Source organism: Ursus arctos, unplaced genomic scaffold, assembly GCF_023065955.2.
Source record: "Ursus arctos isolate Adak ecotype North America unplaced genomic scaffold, UrsArc2.0 scaffold_15, whole genome shotgun sequence".
NCBI lineage: Eukaryota > Metazoa > Chordata > Mammalia > Carnivora > Ursidae > Ursus > Ursus arctos.
The window spans coordinates 8616559-8637606 of record NW_026622819.1 but is presented as its reverse complement, the minus strand read 5'-3'; the positions used below and the strand labels follow the sequence as shown (position 1 = coordinate 8637606).

The following is a 21048-nucleotide window of genomic DNA, read 5'->3' as shown; positions in this document are numbered from 1 at the left end:
TCTCGCCTGACCTCACACCCTCCTGGCCCTCCTTCTAGCTCGCTCTGTCCCTTCTGAGACTCCTCTGAATCTTATTTTCACACCCTCTAAATATTAGAGTGTCCTTGGGCTCAGCCCTGTGTCTCCTGCTTGCCTTTATTTACATTCATGTTTCTGTCTGTTCTCCTTATTCTAAATAACATCTCTATGCTGAACTCCAAAATTTTATCTCCAGCCCTGACACCCAAATGGCAGTATTGGTTTCACCACCTAAATCTACTTCTCTCCCAGTATTCCTTATCTCAGTAAATGGCACCTCCAGTCCCCTGTGGTTCACACCAGAAGCCCTGGGGGTAAAGCTTGATTCCTCTCTCTTTCGCCCAATAGCCAAGTCATCAGCAAATCCTCCCAACACAGATGCCAAATCTGCCCATTGCTCATCATCAGCCCCCATCCAAGCCAGGATTGTGTCTCCCTCCTCCAGAATAGCTCCTTACCTGGTATCCCTGGTTCTAGTCTACTCTCCCCAAATTGTTCTAGATACTCAGAAGTCTTCTTGATTTCCTGGTGCCCCTCGATCACTCCTCAGCCATAGGGACTTCTGGTGGCTCTTCTGTGTGCCTAGCCCATGTCCACCTGCCTTCACATCTACTCTTCCCTTGGCTTGGGAACCCCAGGCTGTCCAGAATCTGGGTGCTTATCATCCTCCAGGTCCCTGCTGCAATGCTGACTGTTCCCAAGCGACACAGATTCCATTACCACATCCCATAAACTAACGACACCAGCATTCCCCGCCTGTATTCCTCGATCCCCTCACCTCGCTTTATGTTTCCCTTCAAGTACTTACAAATATGCCACATTTCAGTATCACTATTTCTTTATTTGCTTAGTGTTTGACTTTAGGTGTCCTATTAACTGTCTAAGGCTCAGGAAAATGGGATACTAATAGCATCCAGCCCATGAGACTGTTGAGGAAAGACTGCGTTGTAGTAAGTTCTCAATTAAGTGCTAGGTAATAGCTTTTAAAATAGCATACTTCTAACCTTGGCTTTATCCTACCAGCCAAACAGAATAGGAATCAGAATTAGAGAAACAAAGACACAAATACTGAAATGAGTATGACTTTTGTTCTGCATTAACTTCCATCTATTTCTGTCTGCCACGATTCTTTATAGAACGTGGAATCCCTTAAAAGCCTAAGTATCACCAGAAAAAGAAAAAGCCAGAAAAGTTGAACTAGTTGCCTCTGTGAAGCAGGAATGGGGAGGGGGGGACAGGTGTCTGCTCTTTGACATATGTCAGTGCCATTTGACATATGACTTTGATACAAATAAACTTGAATTAAAAAGAAGAAAACACTGGAAGGAGTTACTGTGGCATGTGAACAGGAGTTCTGGGGTGGGATGAACTATTGGCAATTTGTTTCTTCTTTCTGAATTCATGAAATGATCCACAATGTCTTTGGTTTTTATAATGAAAAGTGGTGGATGTGTCCTTTTGCATATATACTAGCTATCAGAAGGCTTGATGGAGGGGCATCTGGATGGCTCAGACAGTGAAGCATCTGCCTTCGGCTCAGGTCATGATCCCAGGGTCCTGGCATCAAGTCCCACATTGGGCTCCCTACTTAGTGGGGAGTCTGCTTCTCCCTCTCCCTCTACCCCTCCCTCCTGCTCGTGCACTCACTCTCTCTCTCTCTCTCAAATGAATAAATTTTAAAAATCTTTATAAAAAAGAAGGCTTAATGGATGATTAATTGGTAGGACACGTTTCGAATAGACTCTAAAGTGAAAAATGCAGTTCCTGGATTAAACCAGAGTACATACCTATGTACCCAGCTGCGTGTGAATAGTCTTGCTGAAGGTGACAGTCTTGCTGAAGGTCCTTGGGGGAAAAATAGAGTAACGCTTTTGGAAGACTTGGAGGCAGTTGAGAAGAGGGCCAGGCAGAGCTGGAACAAGGAATAGGCAGTTTCAGGGTCATCTCACATTCTGAGCATCATATTTTCATTTAAATAAAGAGACACTTTATTCAACATCTGGAAAGGAAAGCCAGCCCTGAAAGCAGGCCCTCCCCTTGTCAGGCCGTCTGGAAGGAGCGAGATGGATCTCAGTTCATGCTCCTCTCTGCTAACCTTGCTGATTGAGCAGAACTTAGTGATCTCTTTTGACAGACTGTAGAAATGTTTTGCAAAATCAGATGTTGGGAGCTTCAGAATGTCAGGGGATGAAAAATCACTCTGCCTTTCCAACTTAATGGGAGCATGCTGTTTATTTCAGGACGGGTGGTCACAGTATCACTTCGTAGCCTCATCGTCAACCATCGAGAGGGATCGGCAAAGGCCCTACTCCTCCTCCCGCACGCCCTCCATCTCCCCTGTGCGAGTGTCTCCCAACAACCGCTCAGGTAAGAGACGCCTGGAGCCAGCCAGGCCTGATTTCCCTTGGTGCCAGGGCCCTCCGTCCAGTCCCTTAGCTGACCCCCCCAGAAGGAGAGCCATCTCAGTTTGGACATTTACTAGAAATATCACGTGGGTCTGTTTTCTTTTCTAGCAGTGGTGACTTTGTGTTATGTTTACACAGACTCAGAACAAATCTAACGGATTTCTAAAAATCTCAGACAGGTGTTATACGCATGAAATGCATGTCACAGACCTACCTGCATTCAGTGAACAGTGAAAATAAAGACAGATGTCAGATGTCTGCCAGTCAGATTTTCTGTGGATGTTTTTCCAACTTACAATAGTTTGTGTTGCATTGTATCGATTAGAATTGGAATAACGGAGTAAGGAAGAAAGGGCATGCTGTTTCTTGCTTTAAGATGACATGCATTTGAAATATCCCACTGAGGCTTCCATTACTACTCCATATCTGATTAGCCTGTTATTATTACCTTTAAACCAGCTGATAAATCATTGATAAAGTCTTATCACAACCGCCTGGAACTATTAAGTCACTCAATTTAATTTTTTTTCTAATTTTGTCACGTTTCTGTTGCTTAAATTTTCAACTAACTACCTTATTTACTTGTAGAAATACTTTATTTTTATACCCTTTTTCAGTCACATTATATAACGCCTAAGATTAAGAAAAAATTAAAGGCAAAATATGAGCACATCATTTAATATGTAAGTGATATAGTCTTCATTGTTTTTATTCCAAGTGTAAGTTTAAAAACTTTTGATTTCTGCATTTTGGATTTTGCTGTGAGAAGGAAGGATGGATAAATAATTATATATAAATGGATAAATAATTATATGAAAACCTAGATAGGGGTGTGTGCGTGCACACACACACACACACACACACACCCATCTAGGTTTTCATTTAAGAAGAGTTTCTCCTTGCTCTTTGCTGGCCTCCATCTGCGGGGGAACTGGGTCTCAGAAGGCACGGTGGGAGAGCACTCCTCTGCCCTTGAGATTGTTGGCCATCCAACTTTACACCACACTTGACTGTCAGAATGATGAGGAAACCAGACATGAGTGGGGAATATTTGACTGAAATAAATTACTCTCTCCCAGCCATGGGAGAAGCATGCCCTGCCCGGCTTCCCACGAAAGCTTCTATTTCTAGGGTGGTGTAACCGCTTGTAATGTTTGGTCCTCCACTAGACGAGAATTGGACACCACCATGGGACAGAGAAATTTCCACCTTCGGAAGCACAGGGGTGGCCTCTCATGTGTCTTACCTCCATTTGTCTTAAAAAGATAAAGCATAGTGAGTCTGGGAAGCACGAGGATGGTGTCTTTTTAAAGCCCTAATTATTGCAAACACAACAATGTTAGGAAGAGGAAATGACACAGTAGATGAGAAGGTGCTGGAAAGAGAAGGGGCAGAGTGTCAAGAGGCTACCGCGGCCATTCGGCGAGGACACTGCCTGCCGTTTCCTCCTGAAGCACGTCGAAGACACCTAGTGAACACTTGTTTGCGTGATTTGATTTTTTTCCAGGAGCATAATCTTAGTTTACTGAGACTCAGACCACTGTGTGTGAGGTCTTGAGAGATAATTACACACTTGACATAGTTTAATAAACCCCACCATCTGCACGCTATTAGGTGCTAATTTTGAAAGCTTTGGTCAAGAGGCTCCAAAATACCGTCTCTTCGTGGTTGCCTGGCAGTGAGTCATAAAAGGCGAGCTGATATGCAGGAAGACCTAGAAGCACAGGAGCAAAGGGCAGGGAAAGGACTCTCCCAGGAGAGGACGGCAGAGAACAGAAGAGAGGAGAGAGAGGGGTAGAGAGTGGAGGAGGTGAGGGAGAGCCCGCGGCCGCTGTTCTGAGAACATGCAAGAACCTGACACACAGCCCAGTCCAGTTATGTGGAGGAAATGCCATTTTCTTCCCTGTCTTCCCAATAGACCTACACCCAGAGATTCTGATCCAACTGGTTCTGGGTGGGGCTCAAGTATCAGTATTTTTGAAAGTATTCTAAGGATTTAATTCTAATGGGAAGCCGGGATCGGGGACCTCTTAGGGTTTTGAGAGCTGAGCAGCAAGCCTGGATTTTGTTTGGGTAGGTTTGAGAAGTAGGTAGGCTGCCCCTCAGAAAAGCGTGGGCAAAGGCTCCCTCTGTTTCTCTCGCCAGCATTTGGCTGAGATGTCTACCAAGCCCTCTGCCCCGATTCTGTTTATTTGTGTGTCCATTTCCTGACATCCACAAGCTCAGAAAGTGACATGATTCGTGTTTCTGTTCCCCAGTGTCTAGCATAGGAATTTACCCATAGAAGATACTAAACTTGATGAAATGCATCAGGTGGCCCAGACAATGAAAAGAGAGGGACATTCAGGGAACAGGCAGGCCCCCTGGGCTGGAGCTGAGGGATTTTGCAGAGGGTGTGAATGGTAAGCCGAAAGGTAAACGGAGGTTTGACTGGGGAGGGGCATGGATACTAGCAAAAGAGGGCTTTATCAAGAATAATAATAATAATAATAATAAAATCGGAGTTCTCCTAGCCTTACTAATCAGCAGATATGCTTGTTAAATATGGATTCTTAGGCGCATCCACTGAAAATTCATATTCAGAAGGTCTGGGCCAGGAGGCAGGGGGAGGAGGGCCAGAATCCCTGAATTCTCAGATGAGTCTTTGGTTAACTGGTTTATGAAGCACTGCCCTTGGGCACGGAGGCTGGGGACAGCTTTGGGGCAGAAGAGTACCACGCCCAAGCCCTACTGACATAGGGGCAACGGCCTAAGCTCTGGACTTGGGTCTTGTCACTGAGGAGCGCCGAGATCAGTGTGAGGCCAGCCAGCTGCCTCGTGCCAGCACACACACTGGAACCCCACCCCACTGACGGGCTGTTGAGTTGCTACAGACCCATTTGATCACAAGGAATCTAAACCTCTTTTTGTTTGCTTCCCTACCTCTAAGTTCTGTTTTCCCTCTATTCTGAGAGCAGTTTAAAAGAATCGTGGAAATCCCATGGGGTGCTCTAATTAGAACCCATCATTTTAGAAATGGGGACCCAAAAAGATGATGGGTCTCCCTCCCCAGGTCCGACAGGCAGAAAGTGGCTGCGGTGCCAGGTGTTGGTGAGAGATTGCTGGGGGCATTCATCAGGGGTATCTCATCGGGGAATGGGCTCTCTGCGTGCCCTGCCCAGCCCACCCCATGGGCTGATCTTTGCAGGTTGGGTGACTTCAGCCCCACAAAACATCCTAGGTGCTCATCTGGCTTCCTTTAGGACAGTTTCCGGGTCACTCAGTATTTAAGTAAGACTGCATGTATTTTAATCGGGGATTCTCCAGATCAATAACGGCTCCCTGAAACACATGTAATTTTAAAAAAGGAACAAAGGAAGGAAGGAAGGGGAGAAGGGAGAGAGAGTGGGAGGGCGGGGAAGGGAAGAGAAAGAGAAACAAAACAAGTTTGATCTCATTCTTAAAACTGTCCCGTACGCCTTTGGTGGGTCACGTCCCCATCAGGATGTCTTTCTAAAAAAGATGGCCCCAGGAGGTAGTCTTTAATTACCAACCCCCAAGCTGAGTGCCCCCTTAACTACAAAGCACCAAATGACAGGGAGTACGGGAAGGGGTAAAGACAAGAGCCAAGAGAACAAAGAATCAGCAGGTCCACGCACACGTATTGGTATCGGTTGAGCCACGTGTCTTCGTGACCTTAGCTGTTTGTGTGAAAGGCTATCCATGCTGTGGAATGAGACACAGAAAGTCTTCCTTTTGATTTCTTCATGTAGCAAGTGCCCCAGCTTCACCTCGGGAAATGATCAGCCTCAAAGAAAGGAAAACAGACTATGAATCCACTGGCAGCAATGCCACTTACCACGGAACTAAAGGAGAACACACTTCCAGGAAAGACACCATGACAGGTGAGCACAGCCACGTGCCTTCTGTCCTCAGAGCTGGTGACGTGATCCGGGACAGGGCCGAGGGCCGGGACACGAGACTTCGAGCCACGCTCAGCAGCTAGCGGATCGCTTGAGAGCTGACAGTAAGGGTTCTCGGGAATTGGGGACAAGGAGATTAAGGCAGAGGAATAAAAACTGAGTATCTTACACCTGAAAATAACTAAGAGAAAATGTTCTCTCTGTACATTTTATTCTGTCTTTCACCTCTCACCTCCCCCTGTCCTTCTTGCTTGCCCAGCTCATCATATTCCCTCAAATTAGAGAGAGGGGTCAGGATAGCTTTCTTCTTAGCTGGCATAATCCGGAGTGGAGAGGACTCAAGATGGTGGGTGCACTGTAGCCAAGCTTTGCCATCATGAATAGAAGGAAGGGGAAATGGATAAGAAAAGAAGGGGAAGCAAGGAGAGGGGGACAAAGAAAGAGGACTTCAGGGCCCACAGAACTCCTGCTGAGACATTTTCTCTTCTTGACATGAAACCCATCTCTTACCATGACAGACTCCCAAGAAGATGCATTAGAACCAATAATCACAGTATTTGTGTGGACGCATTGATGTTTTACGCCCTCCATCCCTCACTGCCCCAATCGTATCCCTTGTCTCTCTCTTCTCATCAGCTGAGACTCCAGCAAGGCCACAGTTGGCGCCCGTTGCCACCCATCCAACATGCACTGCCCGGCCTTTCTAATAACGAGTCTTGCCCTTAACTCCCTTCTGTTCTCTAGAACTCTCCTTGTTCCCATTCATCATCCCCTCCTGGCCCGCCATACACTTTCCCCTACCCTGCTTTTCCCTTCCTCCAAGAAGCAGGACTTGGGGGTGTTGGTGTGGAGGGAGTTATGCCTTGAAAGCCGAGTTGCAGAGCCAACCCTCTAAGGGGTCCCACCACCTCTCTGCCAGGTGGAAGTGTGGATGGGTCCCTTATGAAATGGGCCATGAAGAATAGGGTTTTAACCGAGCATAGCCAGAGGAGGCCATTCATAAAACTGGGGTGTGAAGGCCATAATCCTAAACAGACACTGAGACCTTCTTATCAAGAAGATGTTAAAAGTGTGAGTTTCTCGGATATTATTTAGGTGTAGACCTGAAGGGAAGCAGAATAGACAAATTGGATGATTTATTAAGATGTCTTCCAGACCCAGGCCATTTAAGATAAATTTTTCTAATGGTAAATGCATTTACCCCCTAGGCAGTGTTTTCCATGGTAACTCAGCACGACTGCAGAAGAGAAAAGCAGAGTAAACAGACACTCCTGATGCCCACCCCCGGGGTCAGCGCTCTGCCCTCCCCGTACACACCTACCAGGGAATGTCTCCGCCTCACGCCTGCATTCATTACACAGGACATATCTTATTATTCTTCGTCCCTGCTTTTCCTGCCCTCAGTGTCGCCCCAGTTGTAGACGAGCATGAACAGAGGAAGCTGTGAATCTGAATGCCAAGTCCCTAGAGTCCACACATTCAGCAGAGAATCTCATTTGTACCGGTTACTCTGGAGGAGTGACAGCAAGTTCACCTGGCCCATTCGTTTGGGGATTACGATTGCCCTAGGTAGCCACGTCGCTGGCTCTCTGGGATGGCCAGTTGAGATTATTATTACAAGAATAATTCTGAAGTTGACTGCATTATTATTTAACTTTTCTCTCTTGCCCAGTAGAATCATTCAAAAGGCTATTGAATGTGGGTGTGTTTATGTTGAAATAGTTCCAATGGTACATAACCATGCCCTGCACACATAAGAAAAGAAAAAATAAAATCTAACATGTTGCTAGATGTTTAATGACAGGGATCTTGATAATTCCAGTATTGAGATATATGTCATTTTTTGAACTTATTTTAGAGGCTTAAACATCTTTGCTCTGACTTACTTTAAAAAGCAATTCAAAAAAAAAAAAAAACAATTCAAAACTATATTGTCGACCATCTAGCAAGCCTGAAAGAACATTGAACATATGTTTATACAGGAAGATTCCCTTTAAGCCCAACAAGTACCAAGTAGAAGTTATTATCTACAGTGCTGGTGGTAGTGGTGGTGAAGATGTTGGTGGTAGTGGAGGTAGTGAAGTTGGGGGTGATGGGGAACTAGTGGTAGAATGGTGGAGGTGATGGTTGAGGCAATGATGATGGAGGTGGTGATGGTGGAGGAGGTGATGGAGGTAGAGGAGGTGATGGTGGAGGTGGAGGAGGTGATGGTGGAGGTAGAGGTGGCAATGGTGGAGGAAATGATGGAGGAGGTGGAGACGGTGATGGTGGAGGAGGTGATGGAGAAGGTGGAGGAGGTGATGGTGGAGGTAGAAGTGATGATGGTGGAGGAGATGGTGATGGAGAAGGAGGTTATGCAGAAGGTGGTGATGGAACAGGCGGTGATGGTGATGGTGGAAGAGGTGATGGAGGAGGAAGTGATGGAGGAAGTGGTGATGGTGGAGTTGGAGGTGGTGACAGTGGAGTTGGAGGAAGTGATGTGGAAGTAGAAGTGGTGATGGTGGAAGGGGTGATGGTGGAGGTAGTGATGGAGCCGATGGTGATGATGGAGGAAGTGGTGATGGTGAAGGTGGTGATGGTGGAGGTATAGTTGGTGATGGTGGAGGAGGTGATGATGGAGGTGGTGATGGTGATGGAAGAGGTGGTGATGGTGGGGGAAGTGATGGAGGAGGTGGTGATAGAGGCAGCGGTGGCAATGGAGAGGTGGTGATGGTGGAGGTGGAAGAGGTGATGGTGGAGGTAGAGTTGGTGATGGCAGAGGTGGTGATGGCGGAGGTGGTGATGGAGAAGATGGTGGTGGAAGAGGTGTTTACTTACCACCTTCCCCCGTGGCATGAGTAAGTCCCCAGCTAACCCGGGTGGAAGCCCGCGTCTGCATGGAAAGGGTGAATGCCCAGCTCTGGCTCTACAGCACTTTTGCACGTGCCCGTCATTTCAGCGTTGACCTGCAGATCAGATTTCTTGTGACTCCACATCAAGAGCAGTACTTGTTCTCGTTCACACTTATCCAGGGGATGCTTACAGGATGGTACATTGAAAAATACCTGAAAACTGCCATCTCCCTTGTTTCTAAGACATCAGAGGAGAGCCTCCCATTCCCCCCAAAGAAAACACTCCCTCTGCTGTGGGAAAACCGTGGGAAGCATCACCCTCAAAACGCAACGTGGGACGGCTTAAAGGGAAAGCAGGTCCTTGCCTGGGTTGAATGTCCTCTACTGAGCCCTTAGACATGCAGAGCTATCTGGGCTTTTGTGCCAGGCTCCCCCCACCTGCCTTTTCTGGATTCATCGTGTAGCTGAGATGGAGTCTTCTAAAATGTCTTCTCCCTTAGTGTTCTCTTGCCACCATGGAGCCCTCAGAAAGCCAGAATCAGCCGTTCACTCCGGCGTGCAGGCCGGCCATAGCTATTTCTTGCGGTCATGATTCCCCAGGAACGTTCTGTGTTCAGAAGCATGCATCCCAGGAGGGCTGTGTGAGCCCAGCGGCCACGTGGCCTGACTTTAAGATTCCCCCAGGAGATTTTGCCCTCCCATCTGAGCTTCCCAGATGCCTTTACATCAAACGGTCTAGCACGTTTTGGTTAGTCTCTCTTGTGCCTGTTTAAAGCCATTCTTATCTTCCATGTGTTGATTCCATTGGAAACTGGGGTCCGTACAAAAAAAGAAAGGCATTTCCTTAGGAGTCTCCTCTTAGGTCAGACGTAGAAGGGCTGAGCATCCACGAAGACACCTGCTTCGTGTGTCTGCCAGAGCCACAAGTTCAATCTCGGCTACACAGCCTCTTTTAAACAGGTGAAGCGGACCAAAGAACAGGAGGAGAGAACTTCCAGTAGAAGCATCTTTAGCTCAGAAGCCACCAGCGTGACCGGGAGAGGAGCGTAGGCTCTAACAGCTCATGTTCCAACAAATAAAAAATGCATTTTGTTCCAAGTAACAGAAAAAAAGAAAACCCAAAATTTCACCCTGCAGTGACATTTTTCTTCAGCAAACCGTAGCTCTGAGGGCCTATCTTCTCAGGGTTACTCTTCATTCATTCCCTCAGCAGATAAAGCCCCGACTCTGAGCGCCTGCCGAGGCCGGGCGCTGTCCCGACGCCCACACACCGGTGAAGGTGGCAGGACAGACCGATCTCTGGCCTCACGGCGCTTCTGCTGTCGTAGGTGAAGGGAGGTGCCACGCAAGGTAGACAATAGAACAGGCTCCCCAACGACGTAGTACCCCGCGTGGGGTTGCATATGACAGAGAAGATAAAGGGGCTCAGGAGCCGCGGGGTACCAGGTGGGCGGGCTTGCTTTCACGTGGTCGAGCAAGAGACTGAACACCAACGAGGAGAGGCAGTCCAGAGCCGGGGGAAATGAGTTCCGGGGAGAAGGATCAGCAAACACAACATCGCTGAAGACCAGCTGTACACTCTAGCAAGGAAAGAGGGCCGGCGTAGCTCGGGCTCCCTTGACAAGAAGGGAAGGAGACACAGCAGAAAATCACCCAGGGCCCCGATCCTGCGGCTCGTACCGTGGCAGGGCCCTGCAGTGACCTCATCCAGCCTGTCTAGCAAGGTGGCTGGGCTCCTGGAAGCGGCGAGGGTGGAGGAGCGGGGTCGGCAGCTGGGAAGCTAGGCTGTCAGGGAAGATTCTAGACCAGGGGTCCAGGCAAAAATACAGACGGGAGCAACGCACACCCAACCGGAGACGATGTCAGGGTGGCCTTTAAAATTCAGAATAGGCTCTCAGCTCTCACGTTCTTAGGCACAGTTTTCCAAGGGGACTTTTCCTGCACAGCTGTTAGGTGCTTTAATTAATAGTCATGGGTGGGGTGATAGGTATTACTGACTTTGGGTCTAGAGTAACTGTACCTATAAGAGAGTGGCTATGGTGTGTCATGCTATTTTGTTATTCTGTAGATGCTGGAAGCAAAAGATAAGGCTTTTTTTATTTTAGAGTGTTTTATACCCCATTGACACCTGACAGTTTTTTCCAGAACTTCCTTAAATCATGACCCTTTCACGGCTATGAGGGGAGTGGCACCCTGGACCCTTCCTCTGGGCCTGTGGCATGACCCCGAGGGTTCTAAGGGAAGTGGGCAGATGCTGCCCATGTCTTTGAAAGCTGCTGGCAAGCGGAGACCTTCCTTCCCTTCAGCTAGCCTACAGGCTGGTCCCAAGAGAGGGGGAAGGGCTCCTGTCCCCGTGTCTAGCCAGGTTCCAAAGCTGCAGCCACCCAGACGTGCAGGACAGATGCAGATGGTGCTTCCTGCCTGGCCTTCGGGCCTTTGAGAAATGAACTGTCTGCAAGATGAGTAAGCATTCTCTGAGCCCAAATTAGAAATTTCATTCCTGTCGTTCTCTAGCTCAGCACTAAGCTGTTCATCCAGAGGCCTGCACGCCTCCGTGCGGGAGACAAGCTTTTATTACCCGCCGGTTCGCACCAGAGAAGGAGGCAAGAATCCTGGCAAGATGCCCATCTGCTTGCTGCCCTGCCCTGCCCCTGTCTACAGTCTGAATGTGATTGCAAGGAACTCCCACGCCGTGGGGATTTGATAGAATACCTAACTGCTCCTCTTTCTTATATCTGCATACAAAACGAAGCGTCCAGAGCCAAAGGATTCTTCCCCGTGGCATGGCACTTGGAATGCGCCCCAAGAAACCAAGCTTTGTTAGGGCGAGAACTTGCCTCGATCGCCATTATTCCTCACTTGAAATCTTGCTTTCTTTGCTAATACTTTTGTTTCCCTCTTGCTTTCAGCTCAAAACACTGGAATTTCAACTTTGTATAGGAATTCCTATGGTGCGCCCGCTGAAGACATCAAACATAACCAGGTAAAGGAGACGCGCATGTTTGTGTTCATTTTCCCCTTCGACTCGCATGAAATATCCTGGAATTGGAAAAAATAAATTAGCTTCTACAGAACACACGTGAAGGACTGAAAAAAGAAAATAACATTCCCTGCTGCCGTCCACTCACACGTAACACAGCGTGTGTGGGGTGGCGGCAGTCATCAGAACGGCCTCACATTAGAAAACAGTCTTTGATTTCACTACAACCACTCGCTTCATTCGGTGGTAGCAAGTTCTCTACTATGATCCCAAACAAAAAGCCTCAAATACATAAGTAGAAGATTCTGGTTACTAGACAATATTGTGTGATTACTAGACAGGGATTCGGTAGCTCCCGTAACTCGACTGGTTTTCATCTGGAAGAAAGCATTCTTTCTACATGATAGTTACCAATAAAACAGAGACAACTGTTTTAAGTGGGGTGCGTTGAGGAGTGCCCTCCTGCTCAGTCTAGTTGGGGGACTGGCAGCATCAGCACCCCACGGGAGCTTGTTGGAAGAGATTCTTCTCGGACCCCTGCCCCAATCCGTCTGATGCAGCAAACGCATCAGAGTTGCATTTTATCAAGACATTTAGGTGCTTCGTGGGCATGCTCACGTTTGAGGAATGCTAAGCAGTAGGTCCTTCAAGGACTGGGCTAAGTGTGTGTGTGTTTGTCCTCTTCGGCAAACATTCGCTGAAGGCTCCTTTTCTCTGTGGTTTTGTGGGAACTGCAGAAGCAAAAGTACAGCCTTTGCTCCTTCACTGATTGATAACTTCATAGGTTTGCCCCCTATAGGAGTCACTACAGAAAGACGGGCATTCCTCCTAACCGTTGGCTACTAATAACCATTGCCAGAGCTGGCTTCTGAGGCTGCTCTAGATTCCTGCCCTAAGTCAGGAAAGTTGGGCTGGAAGATAGATCTGAAAGCTGTTTGTTTGATCGCAATAACCAGATGACAGTAAACGTCGGGGGAATGTGCTGGTTTTGAACATTTCTCAACACCTGGCGAGGCAGCATCTTTGTAAAGGAAAGGGACCCACTCCTAACAGATAGAATATTTTGTGCAGGACCATTTCCAAGAGAAGGAGGAGGAAGACACAAAAAGTATCCCCTCGGCCTTAAATTACCTTTTTCTCTAATCACCCGTCATCAGGAGAAATGGTAATGGGTAGACAAGTTATCTCATTGCTCTGAATGTTCCAGGCCATGTGCAGCCACTCTGGAAGACATCTGGTGTTGTTAGCAACCCCCTGGTGAATGCCCAGTCCCCACGGCCTGCCTGACACGTTGCTAACATCTACTTCACCTCCCTCAGTTCTGGTCTTTGCTAAAAGCAAAGGGGTCAGTGAGTAAATAAATAAGCGCATGCGTGCTGAACAAGTGATCACCGGGGGTGGCCAGCAGCTCTCCGCGTATCAACATGCCTGCTCAAACACAAAGGAAAATGGAAACAAAATGTATTGGAAATGCCAACTTCAGTTATGGAAACCAACCTTTATCTTTCAGCAAATACCGGGTACAGTGAGAACTGTCTGTAGCTCTTAATGATACTGGTCAGGATGTGATAGGACCCTGACTTTGCATCCCAGAGCATAGGAATAGTTTTTAGTCTCTGCAGGTTCAGAGAAGCTCATCACAGGAATTGGCTTATTCTATACCAGCCTTTCTCTCCCTGGATTGCACTATTGTTGGCGGTGAAGAAATGCCCTGGTGTGGCCTAGAGGTCCTTGGCATCTTACAGGGTGGCTGCTGTAGTTTGCTTAGGACAGCTTGCGATCTAGATTTACAGAATGGTCCACAGTGGCTCTCAGGGGCACATTCTTTTCACCTGAGCCTATTCTGAACAATTAAGCAAATTGGAATTAATGCGCTAAGATGGCACCCCTGCTGGGAAAGTGAGCACAACCTAGTGTAGCCTTTTCCCCAGCGTGCCCCAGAATGTACTCAGCCTCCATGTGAATTGTCAAGGCCGCAGTGCCCCAGGTGAATGCTGGGAGACCCAGCCTGGATGCAGTGCAAGCTCGGCGCCCCTTGTCAACACAGGGGAGATGCTACCAGCAGGCCAGCGGTTGAGCTGAGTCCCGAGGTGGCAGCTCACGGCCATCATCATTCCCTGAGCAGTCCAGCATAGGGAAGTAGATGAGTGGACTATTAACCTCATTCTAATATCAAGCAACATTTTAAAATACCCACTAGAAAGAGCTGTTTTTTTCCCCAAAAAAATTCCAAGTAAATCATTACGACACTGCAGGCAACTCTAGTGTTACTGGCCTAAACTTTGGCTCCCCTTGCAGCTTTCCTTGCTGGGAACTCAGGAAGGGGTGGCCATCCTAACCATTTGAAAGAGGAGGAGATTCGGTTCTCTTCCAGTTGGGTAGTTCTAGAGACAGCCTTGTACACGGCCTTCGTGATTTGGATTTTCTGGCCGTGTGGGCGTGGCCGACAGTCCAGATGGATGGAATGGTTTCATTTTTGGAACTTTCCTCAGTTAAAAGTGACCTCACAATCTCGCAGCTAGCGAAAGACCAGCTTGAACAATGTAACCAGGAGGGATATGCCAGGGTCCATTCCATTTCCGTGCTGATGCTTGTCCTCTCCTGAGCGCTCTTGTCTCCTGGCTGTCTCAGTCACCAGCTGGGCCTCGTGAGCTTCACAGAGGAAGCTAGACAGTGACTCATCTCCAAGAAGAAGCATTTCACGGAGGGAAACTGGTTTGAGGTAGGTCTCCAAGGGGAGACGAAGGCCATGAGAGTTGGAATGAGGCCCCAGCCCAGGACGCAGGGCCAAGCGAGGGTCCAGGGCAATAGCCGTGAGCCAAGCTTTCCATGACTCAGTGGAAAGAGAGCCGGGTGGCTACTCAGCTATGGCACTCCCCATGAGACCACCCGGGACTCCAGTCTCATTTTCATTGAATTCCAAGCCTTGGTACTTCTAGAAGAAACAGCCATCGGTGTGCAGTAAGGTTCGTGGTCCTCAGTTTTTATGACTCCAGTCAACTGGTTGCAGACGTCATTTTAATAGTTAACTAACTATACTCTCCAAAAATCCTACTGAGCTTCTACTAGTCTATCCCCTATATAAAGAAACTATCTATCTAGCAACAGACTTTTGTATTCATGAACTAAGATAAAGGGGTTTGGTGTTTTGATGGCAACCATCAAACTATTACATCAAAACAGCATCTTGAGGTCCTGGTCGGTGTCCTCAGTTTCATTGCCAAGTGAGCAGAGCAGGTAAAAATGTCCCCAGAGATGAGGAGGTAAGGGAGGATAAGGGTTTGCTTTTGGTCACCCAGCTCAGAAAAGGCGAAGACGCCAACCTGGTTCATTTGCCTTCTTGTCCCATTTGCCCTCCTCCATACCAGTGGTTCTCGATTTTGAGCACAAGTCAGAATGCCCTAGATGACTGCTAAACACAGATTACTGGCCTCCAACCACAGAGTTTCTGACTCAGCATGTAGTTGGCATCTCTAACAAGCTTCCAGGTGATGTTGATGCTGCTGGTCTCAGGACCAGACTTTGAGAACCACGAATCCTTAACACGTGACCTTTTCCATTGTATGTTAACACTCTTGAGTCTTCAACTTTTGCTGTGTGGTGAAGTTTGAAGATCTGTAATGGGCAGCTATTTCCCTTTATTAGAAATCAATCCAGTTTGTCGGCAAACCCAGTGAGGAGTAAACAGTTTTCTCATTATGCTCACAGAGTTGGGGGGTGTGGAGAAGTGGCCCTGTCCTTCATAATTTAAACTAAACATACTCCTATTGGGGAAAAAAGTTCAATAACAAAGACTTTATGGTAGCCAAAGCCACAGGAAAGAGCACCAAGAACATGGACCCCAGCCAGTATCCCCACGTGAGCCGGCTGGTGGCACCCCCCACCCCAAAAAGGACGCTGCCTTAAGGCAAAAGCAGGCAGCAGCCTCAGGGTCCTTGGGTGTGGTGGGGCTTCTCTGAACCACACAGACACTCAGATTCAGAATACACTGCTGCTGCACATGGACCTCGTTCTGCTTCCGTCATGGAAGTCTGCTTTATGCAAACAGTGCAACAGAAAAAAATGCATTTATTTTTAGCTCCTCTATGGGGAGGGCTTATATTTGGGAGCATTTTATCTGTCTAATTTTGAATACTGTCAGATAACCCCTTAGAGTAAATTACAAAATATAGCCAACACTCCCAGTGCAAGTGTACGTCCATAGTCCACATCTGCACCATGAGGCCAGTGAGCAAACTTAATCCCTCCAAGCGCAGCATGGCCACCCGTCACCCATCCCGGAGAGTCATTTACACACACTCTCCGAACTGCAGGACTAAACCTTAGAAGGGGTTGACATGAGACTTTATGACCAATAGAGATGAATTGAAAAAGGCAATTCCGCAAGGTAAGAGACTAAACTTGTGCCCAACCTAAAGACGTCCACCAACCAGAGGGAACATGGTGACAGTAAGAAATTTGAAACAGGCCATGCAAAAGCCTGAAAAAAGCAGCGGCTGTGGAGGGGAGCCTGTGAGTGATTTCCCCTTCAGATCTCCCCGTCCCCGGCTACTGGGACCAGCACAAAGAAGTGAGAGCTCTCCTAGGGTTCCTTTGTCCATTGGCCTCCATTCTTATTGTAGAATGTGGAGTTAACTCAGTGAGGCTGCCCTCTGAGGATGGGCCACTTGGACGCAACTGAAACTGTGTTCATGTGGGGTGGAGAGAATGCGGGCTTTAGAGTCAGCCAGACATGGGTTCAAATCCTGGTCTCACAACACCACTAGCCATGATCTCCTGGACTACTTTCTTAATCTCTGAGCTTCAGTGTCTTCATCTATAAAGGGGGAATTGGATGGATGGATGGATGGTTGGATGAATGGATGGATGGATGGTTGGATGAATGGATGGATGGATGGTTGGATGAATGGATGGATGGATGGACAGATGGATGGTTGGGTAGGAAGATAGAGAAAGAGGGAGGAAGAGAAGGAGAGATAGATGATAGATAGATAGATAGATAGATAGATAGATAGATAGATGATAAATAGATAGATATAGATATGTTTCTGGCTATTTAAAGGTTAAACAAAGAGGAATTTGTTAAATGTTGGACATAGTCCCCACTGACATAGAAACACAGTAAACTCTAGCTCCCTCCCCGTGTGATTTTTCTAAACCACCCAGCTCCAGCCCTTTGTATGCTTGATGCTTAGGTCACAGAACAGTGTTGGAGTGCAGAAGTTCAGTGTAGCCCCCAGCTCTTCGAAGAATAGCACAAGGCACCTCAGCCTAGCCAAGAATTTCATATACCTGGTCTTGTTTAATTACAAATGCTGAAGATTAATTCCAAATGTCCTTCTCACGGCCAGGCTCCTAGGCTAACAGCTGTTTCGCAGGTAGCCCGACACATCACTTATCAGCCACCACTAACTGGAAGTGCGGGACAGAGTGGATGGCAGCTCTGATGAAGTTCACCACTTCTTTGAAGAATAGGTCAATTACTAGTGTAAATCAATTACATGTAAAAGAGGGAGTTTCACTTACTTGAGAGAAGAATTATATGCAGGTCATTAGAAGCATTCATTTACACACAACGTGCTAATTACAAATCATTATCTATTAACTAGGACCAATTTCTATAGGATGTTTCCATGCTGAGCCTTAGTTAAATTAATAGGGAGTTACTGAATCTGCTTGGAGGTGATCAAATGGTGTTTCTTTGAGAGTGTTCCATCATTCACAGCAGATCTCTTCCCCAATTATTGCCATGAGCAGAGCTTCATGCATGAATGTGTGCACTAGCTTTGGGGGGGTGAGTTCTGCTCACTTTAGCGGCACAGTGCTCCAAAAGGGATCCCAGAGGCAGTCAGAAGGAAAGGGAATAGGCAGTGCCCCACATACAAGTGCTAATTATCAGCCCGTGAACACTCTTGGTCTTACTATCCTTAAAACCAAGCAGAGGGAGCTAATTCTTGACTTTACATATCTCAAGAAGCTCCTGTGACCCCTTTAGCCTTTCAAGTCCCCGACACCAGACAGGAATGTGCAAAGGACAAGAGGGCAAACAATGAGTACTGGGGTGGGCTGAGGAACACCAGAGAGTACTGAAGACCCTTCCCCGCTAACCAGAAGCTTCATAATCCCACAGCATGCTCAAGTTCAATCAGTTCTTAATTAAACCGAGTTGGGAAACATGTCAGTTCTTCTGAGTATATTTGGAGTGGATCCCCTCTTTTCATTACATGCTTTTCTGTGTATCCTTTTAAGGCTATGGTCCCTGATCACTTAGGCAGGTGCGATGGAATGGCCCTACCAGTGGGAAGCCTCCATCCTCCAGAGAGGTATTGATCACAGCCCACTGCACTGGCAGGAAGATCCCCGAGTGACCATTAGACCTTGTACATCTTCCCTGTCTCTTTGTCTGGGATCGCAGCACCCAGGTGTAAGAGAACAAGTGCAAGAAAGAAGAAAATCAACCACTTGTGTTCTATAATGTCTAGTCTATACCTCTTTCATATAAACAAGGTAATCTAGAGCACTGGGTTTTATACACAACTAATGAATCATTGAACACTACATCAAAAACTAATGATGTACTATATGTTGGCTAATTGAGCATAATAAAAAATTAATAATTTAATTAAATTTAAAAAAATTTTTTAAAAAGGTTATCTAGTAACAAGTCCAGTGATTAGGTCAGTTTGGCAATTCCTTGAAGAGTTAAACATCGAATTAATGAAGGATCCAGCAATGCCATTTCTAGGTACCTACCCCCAAAACTGAGGTACTGGTGCACCCCCATTCATGACAGCATTATTCACGACAGCCAAAAGGAGCAAACCACCCAAGTGGCCATCAACAGGTGAATGGATAAACAAAATGTGGTCTACTGATATAATGGAATATTGTTCAGCCTTAAGAAGGGACGAGATCCTGTCCCATGCTACAATATGGATGGCTTTTGGGGACATTATGCAAAGTGAAAGAAGCCAGACACAAAAAGACAAATATTTAATGATGCCACTTATATGAGGTGTCTAGAATAGTGAAATTCAAGAGAGACAAAGTAGAATGATGGCTTCCATGGGCTGAAGCAAGGAGGAAGATGGTGAGTTATGCTCCATGGGTGATGAGTTTCTGTTTGAGGTTCATCACCTCAAAGTTCTGGAAATGGATACTGGTGATGGCCGCGCCGTACCTTAAATACGCTTAATGCCACCCAATTGTACATTTAAAAGCGGTCAAAATGGCAAATTATATGTTATGTCTGTCTTCCCATAATCATAATTTTTAATAAAGATTGTGTAGAATGCTAGCGTGTGGACCCAGGAACCAACTTTTAAGAGGAAGGGCAATCAGCAGTTGGCGGTATTTGGAGACACGCCATGCTGGCCGACGCACAGGTGGAGGCCCAGCCTCCCTAGGAGGCTCGAGCGCCTTGGCCCTGGGGAGGCTGCATCAGGGGAAAGCAGACCAGCCCAGGTGGACCTTCTTTTCTGTGCAGGTTCCAGCACAGCCAGTCCCACAGGAGCCCAGCAGGAAAGATTACGAGACCTACCAGCCGTTTCAGAATTCCACGAGAAACTACGACGAGTCCTTCTTCGAGGACCAGGTCCACCATCGCCCTCCCGCCAGTGAGTACACCATGCACCTGGGACTCAAGTCCACCGGCAACTATGTCGACTTCTACTCCGCTGCCCGTCCCTACAGTGAACTGAACTATGAAACGAGCCACTACCCCGCCTCCCCCGACTCCTGGGTGTGAGGAGCGGGCGGCACGAGGCGCTCCGGGAACAGTGCATGTGCATGCGTACCACAAGACATTGCTTTTTTTTTTCCCCTGCAAATTTAGTTTGTTAAAGCCTGTTCCGTAGGAAGGCTGTGATAACCAGTAAGGAACTATTAAGAGCTATTTTAGAAAGCTAAATGAACCGAACGTTAACTTGGAAGTCAGTAGGAAGCTGAAGTGATTCTAAACATGACGTCGTACAACACCTTTCTAGTTGGAGCTCTAGAGGATACAAAGTGCTTTATCTTGAACGTGGCGGAAGGCAGCAGAGGAGACGGGCGGGGTGGCGGGGCGCGAAGGTTACCGTTAAGCACAAGGGGCAGTGTAGTTCACACACTTTAGAGGGACGGCTTCTCACGCTTTGTTTACTCTCTTCATCCGTTGTGATTCTAGGCTTCAAGTTGCATTGGGGTTCCTCTGTACAGCAAGATGTTTCTTGCCTTTTGTTAATGCATTGTTGTAAAGTATTTGATGTACATTACAGATTAAAGGAGAAAAGCGCATTGTGTATATTACACCATGCGGCAGTGTTTCCTCATCTATGGTTCTAAATATTGCTTCAATTTCAAACTTTTGAAAGATGTATGGATTTCCAGTTTTTCTTTTCTTTTCTTTCTCCCAGTATGTTTTAACAAAAAAAAATGGGAAAAAAAGGAATATTTAGCAGTATTGTTCGTTCTGATATGTGAGTTTGTTTGTGGCAACTAAGCAAAGCATTCAGCAGTTTCTGACAATTAACATACATCATTCCACACTCCTTGTCAACAAAGTGCTTTTTCACTGCCTAAAATTTTAGATGTAGATATTTGAAATAGATTTTTTCATTTATACCAGTTTTCTTTATGATGATACAGTGTTAAAAGAAAATAAATTACAATTGATCTGTCATCCATATTTGCTAAGAATGTCTATTTCCAAGGACCTATCTTACAAAATGCACATTCTTGCTTGTGTGTCTGTGTGTGTGTGGGTGTGTGTATGTCCCCGTATGTATAAAAATGACCTGTGTGAGATTTTATTTTGATAGAAGCTATTTCATTTGCTGTCCATCTTGTACAAGCTTTGTTTCTGGTTTTGGGTATAAATGTACATCCGTTTATTCCTCTTGTGCTCCATCTACTCTTCTGACCATCTAGTGACT

At 46.8% G+C, this 21048-nt stretch overlaps 1 protein-coding gene across 1 annotated transcript in view; it reads left to right on the top strand.

The window, feature by feature from the left end:
* CTNND2 (catenin delta 2) overlaps window positions 1–20685 on the top strand; it is an 885151-nt gene extending 864466 nt beyond the window's left edge. The window contains exons 20-23 of the mRNA XM_044386968.3: window positions 2259–2385; window positions 6176–6307; window positions 12066–12139; window positions 19623–20685. Of these exons, the coding sequence (XP_044242903.3) occupies window positions 2259–2385; window positions 6176–6307; window positions 12066–12139; window positions 19623–19883 (594 nt within the window). The 3' untranslated portion in view covers window positions 19884–20685. The remainder of the gene's footprint in view (window positions 1–2258; window positions 2386–6175; window positions 6308–12065; window positions 12140–19622) is intronic.
* Window positions 20686–21048: the final 363 nt, after the last annotated feature.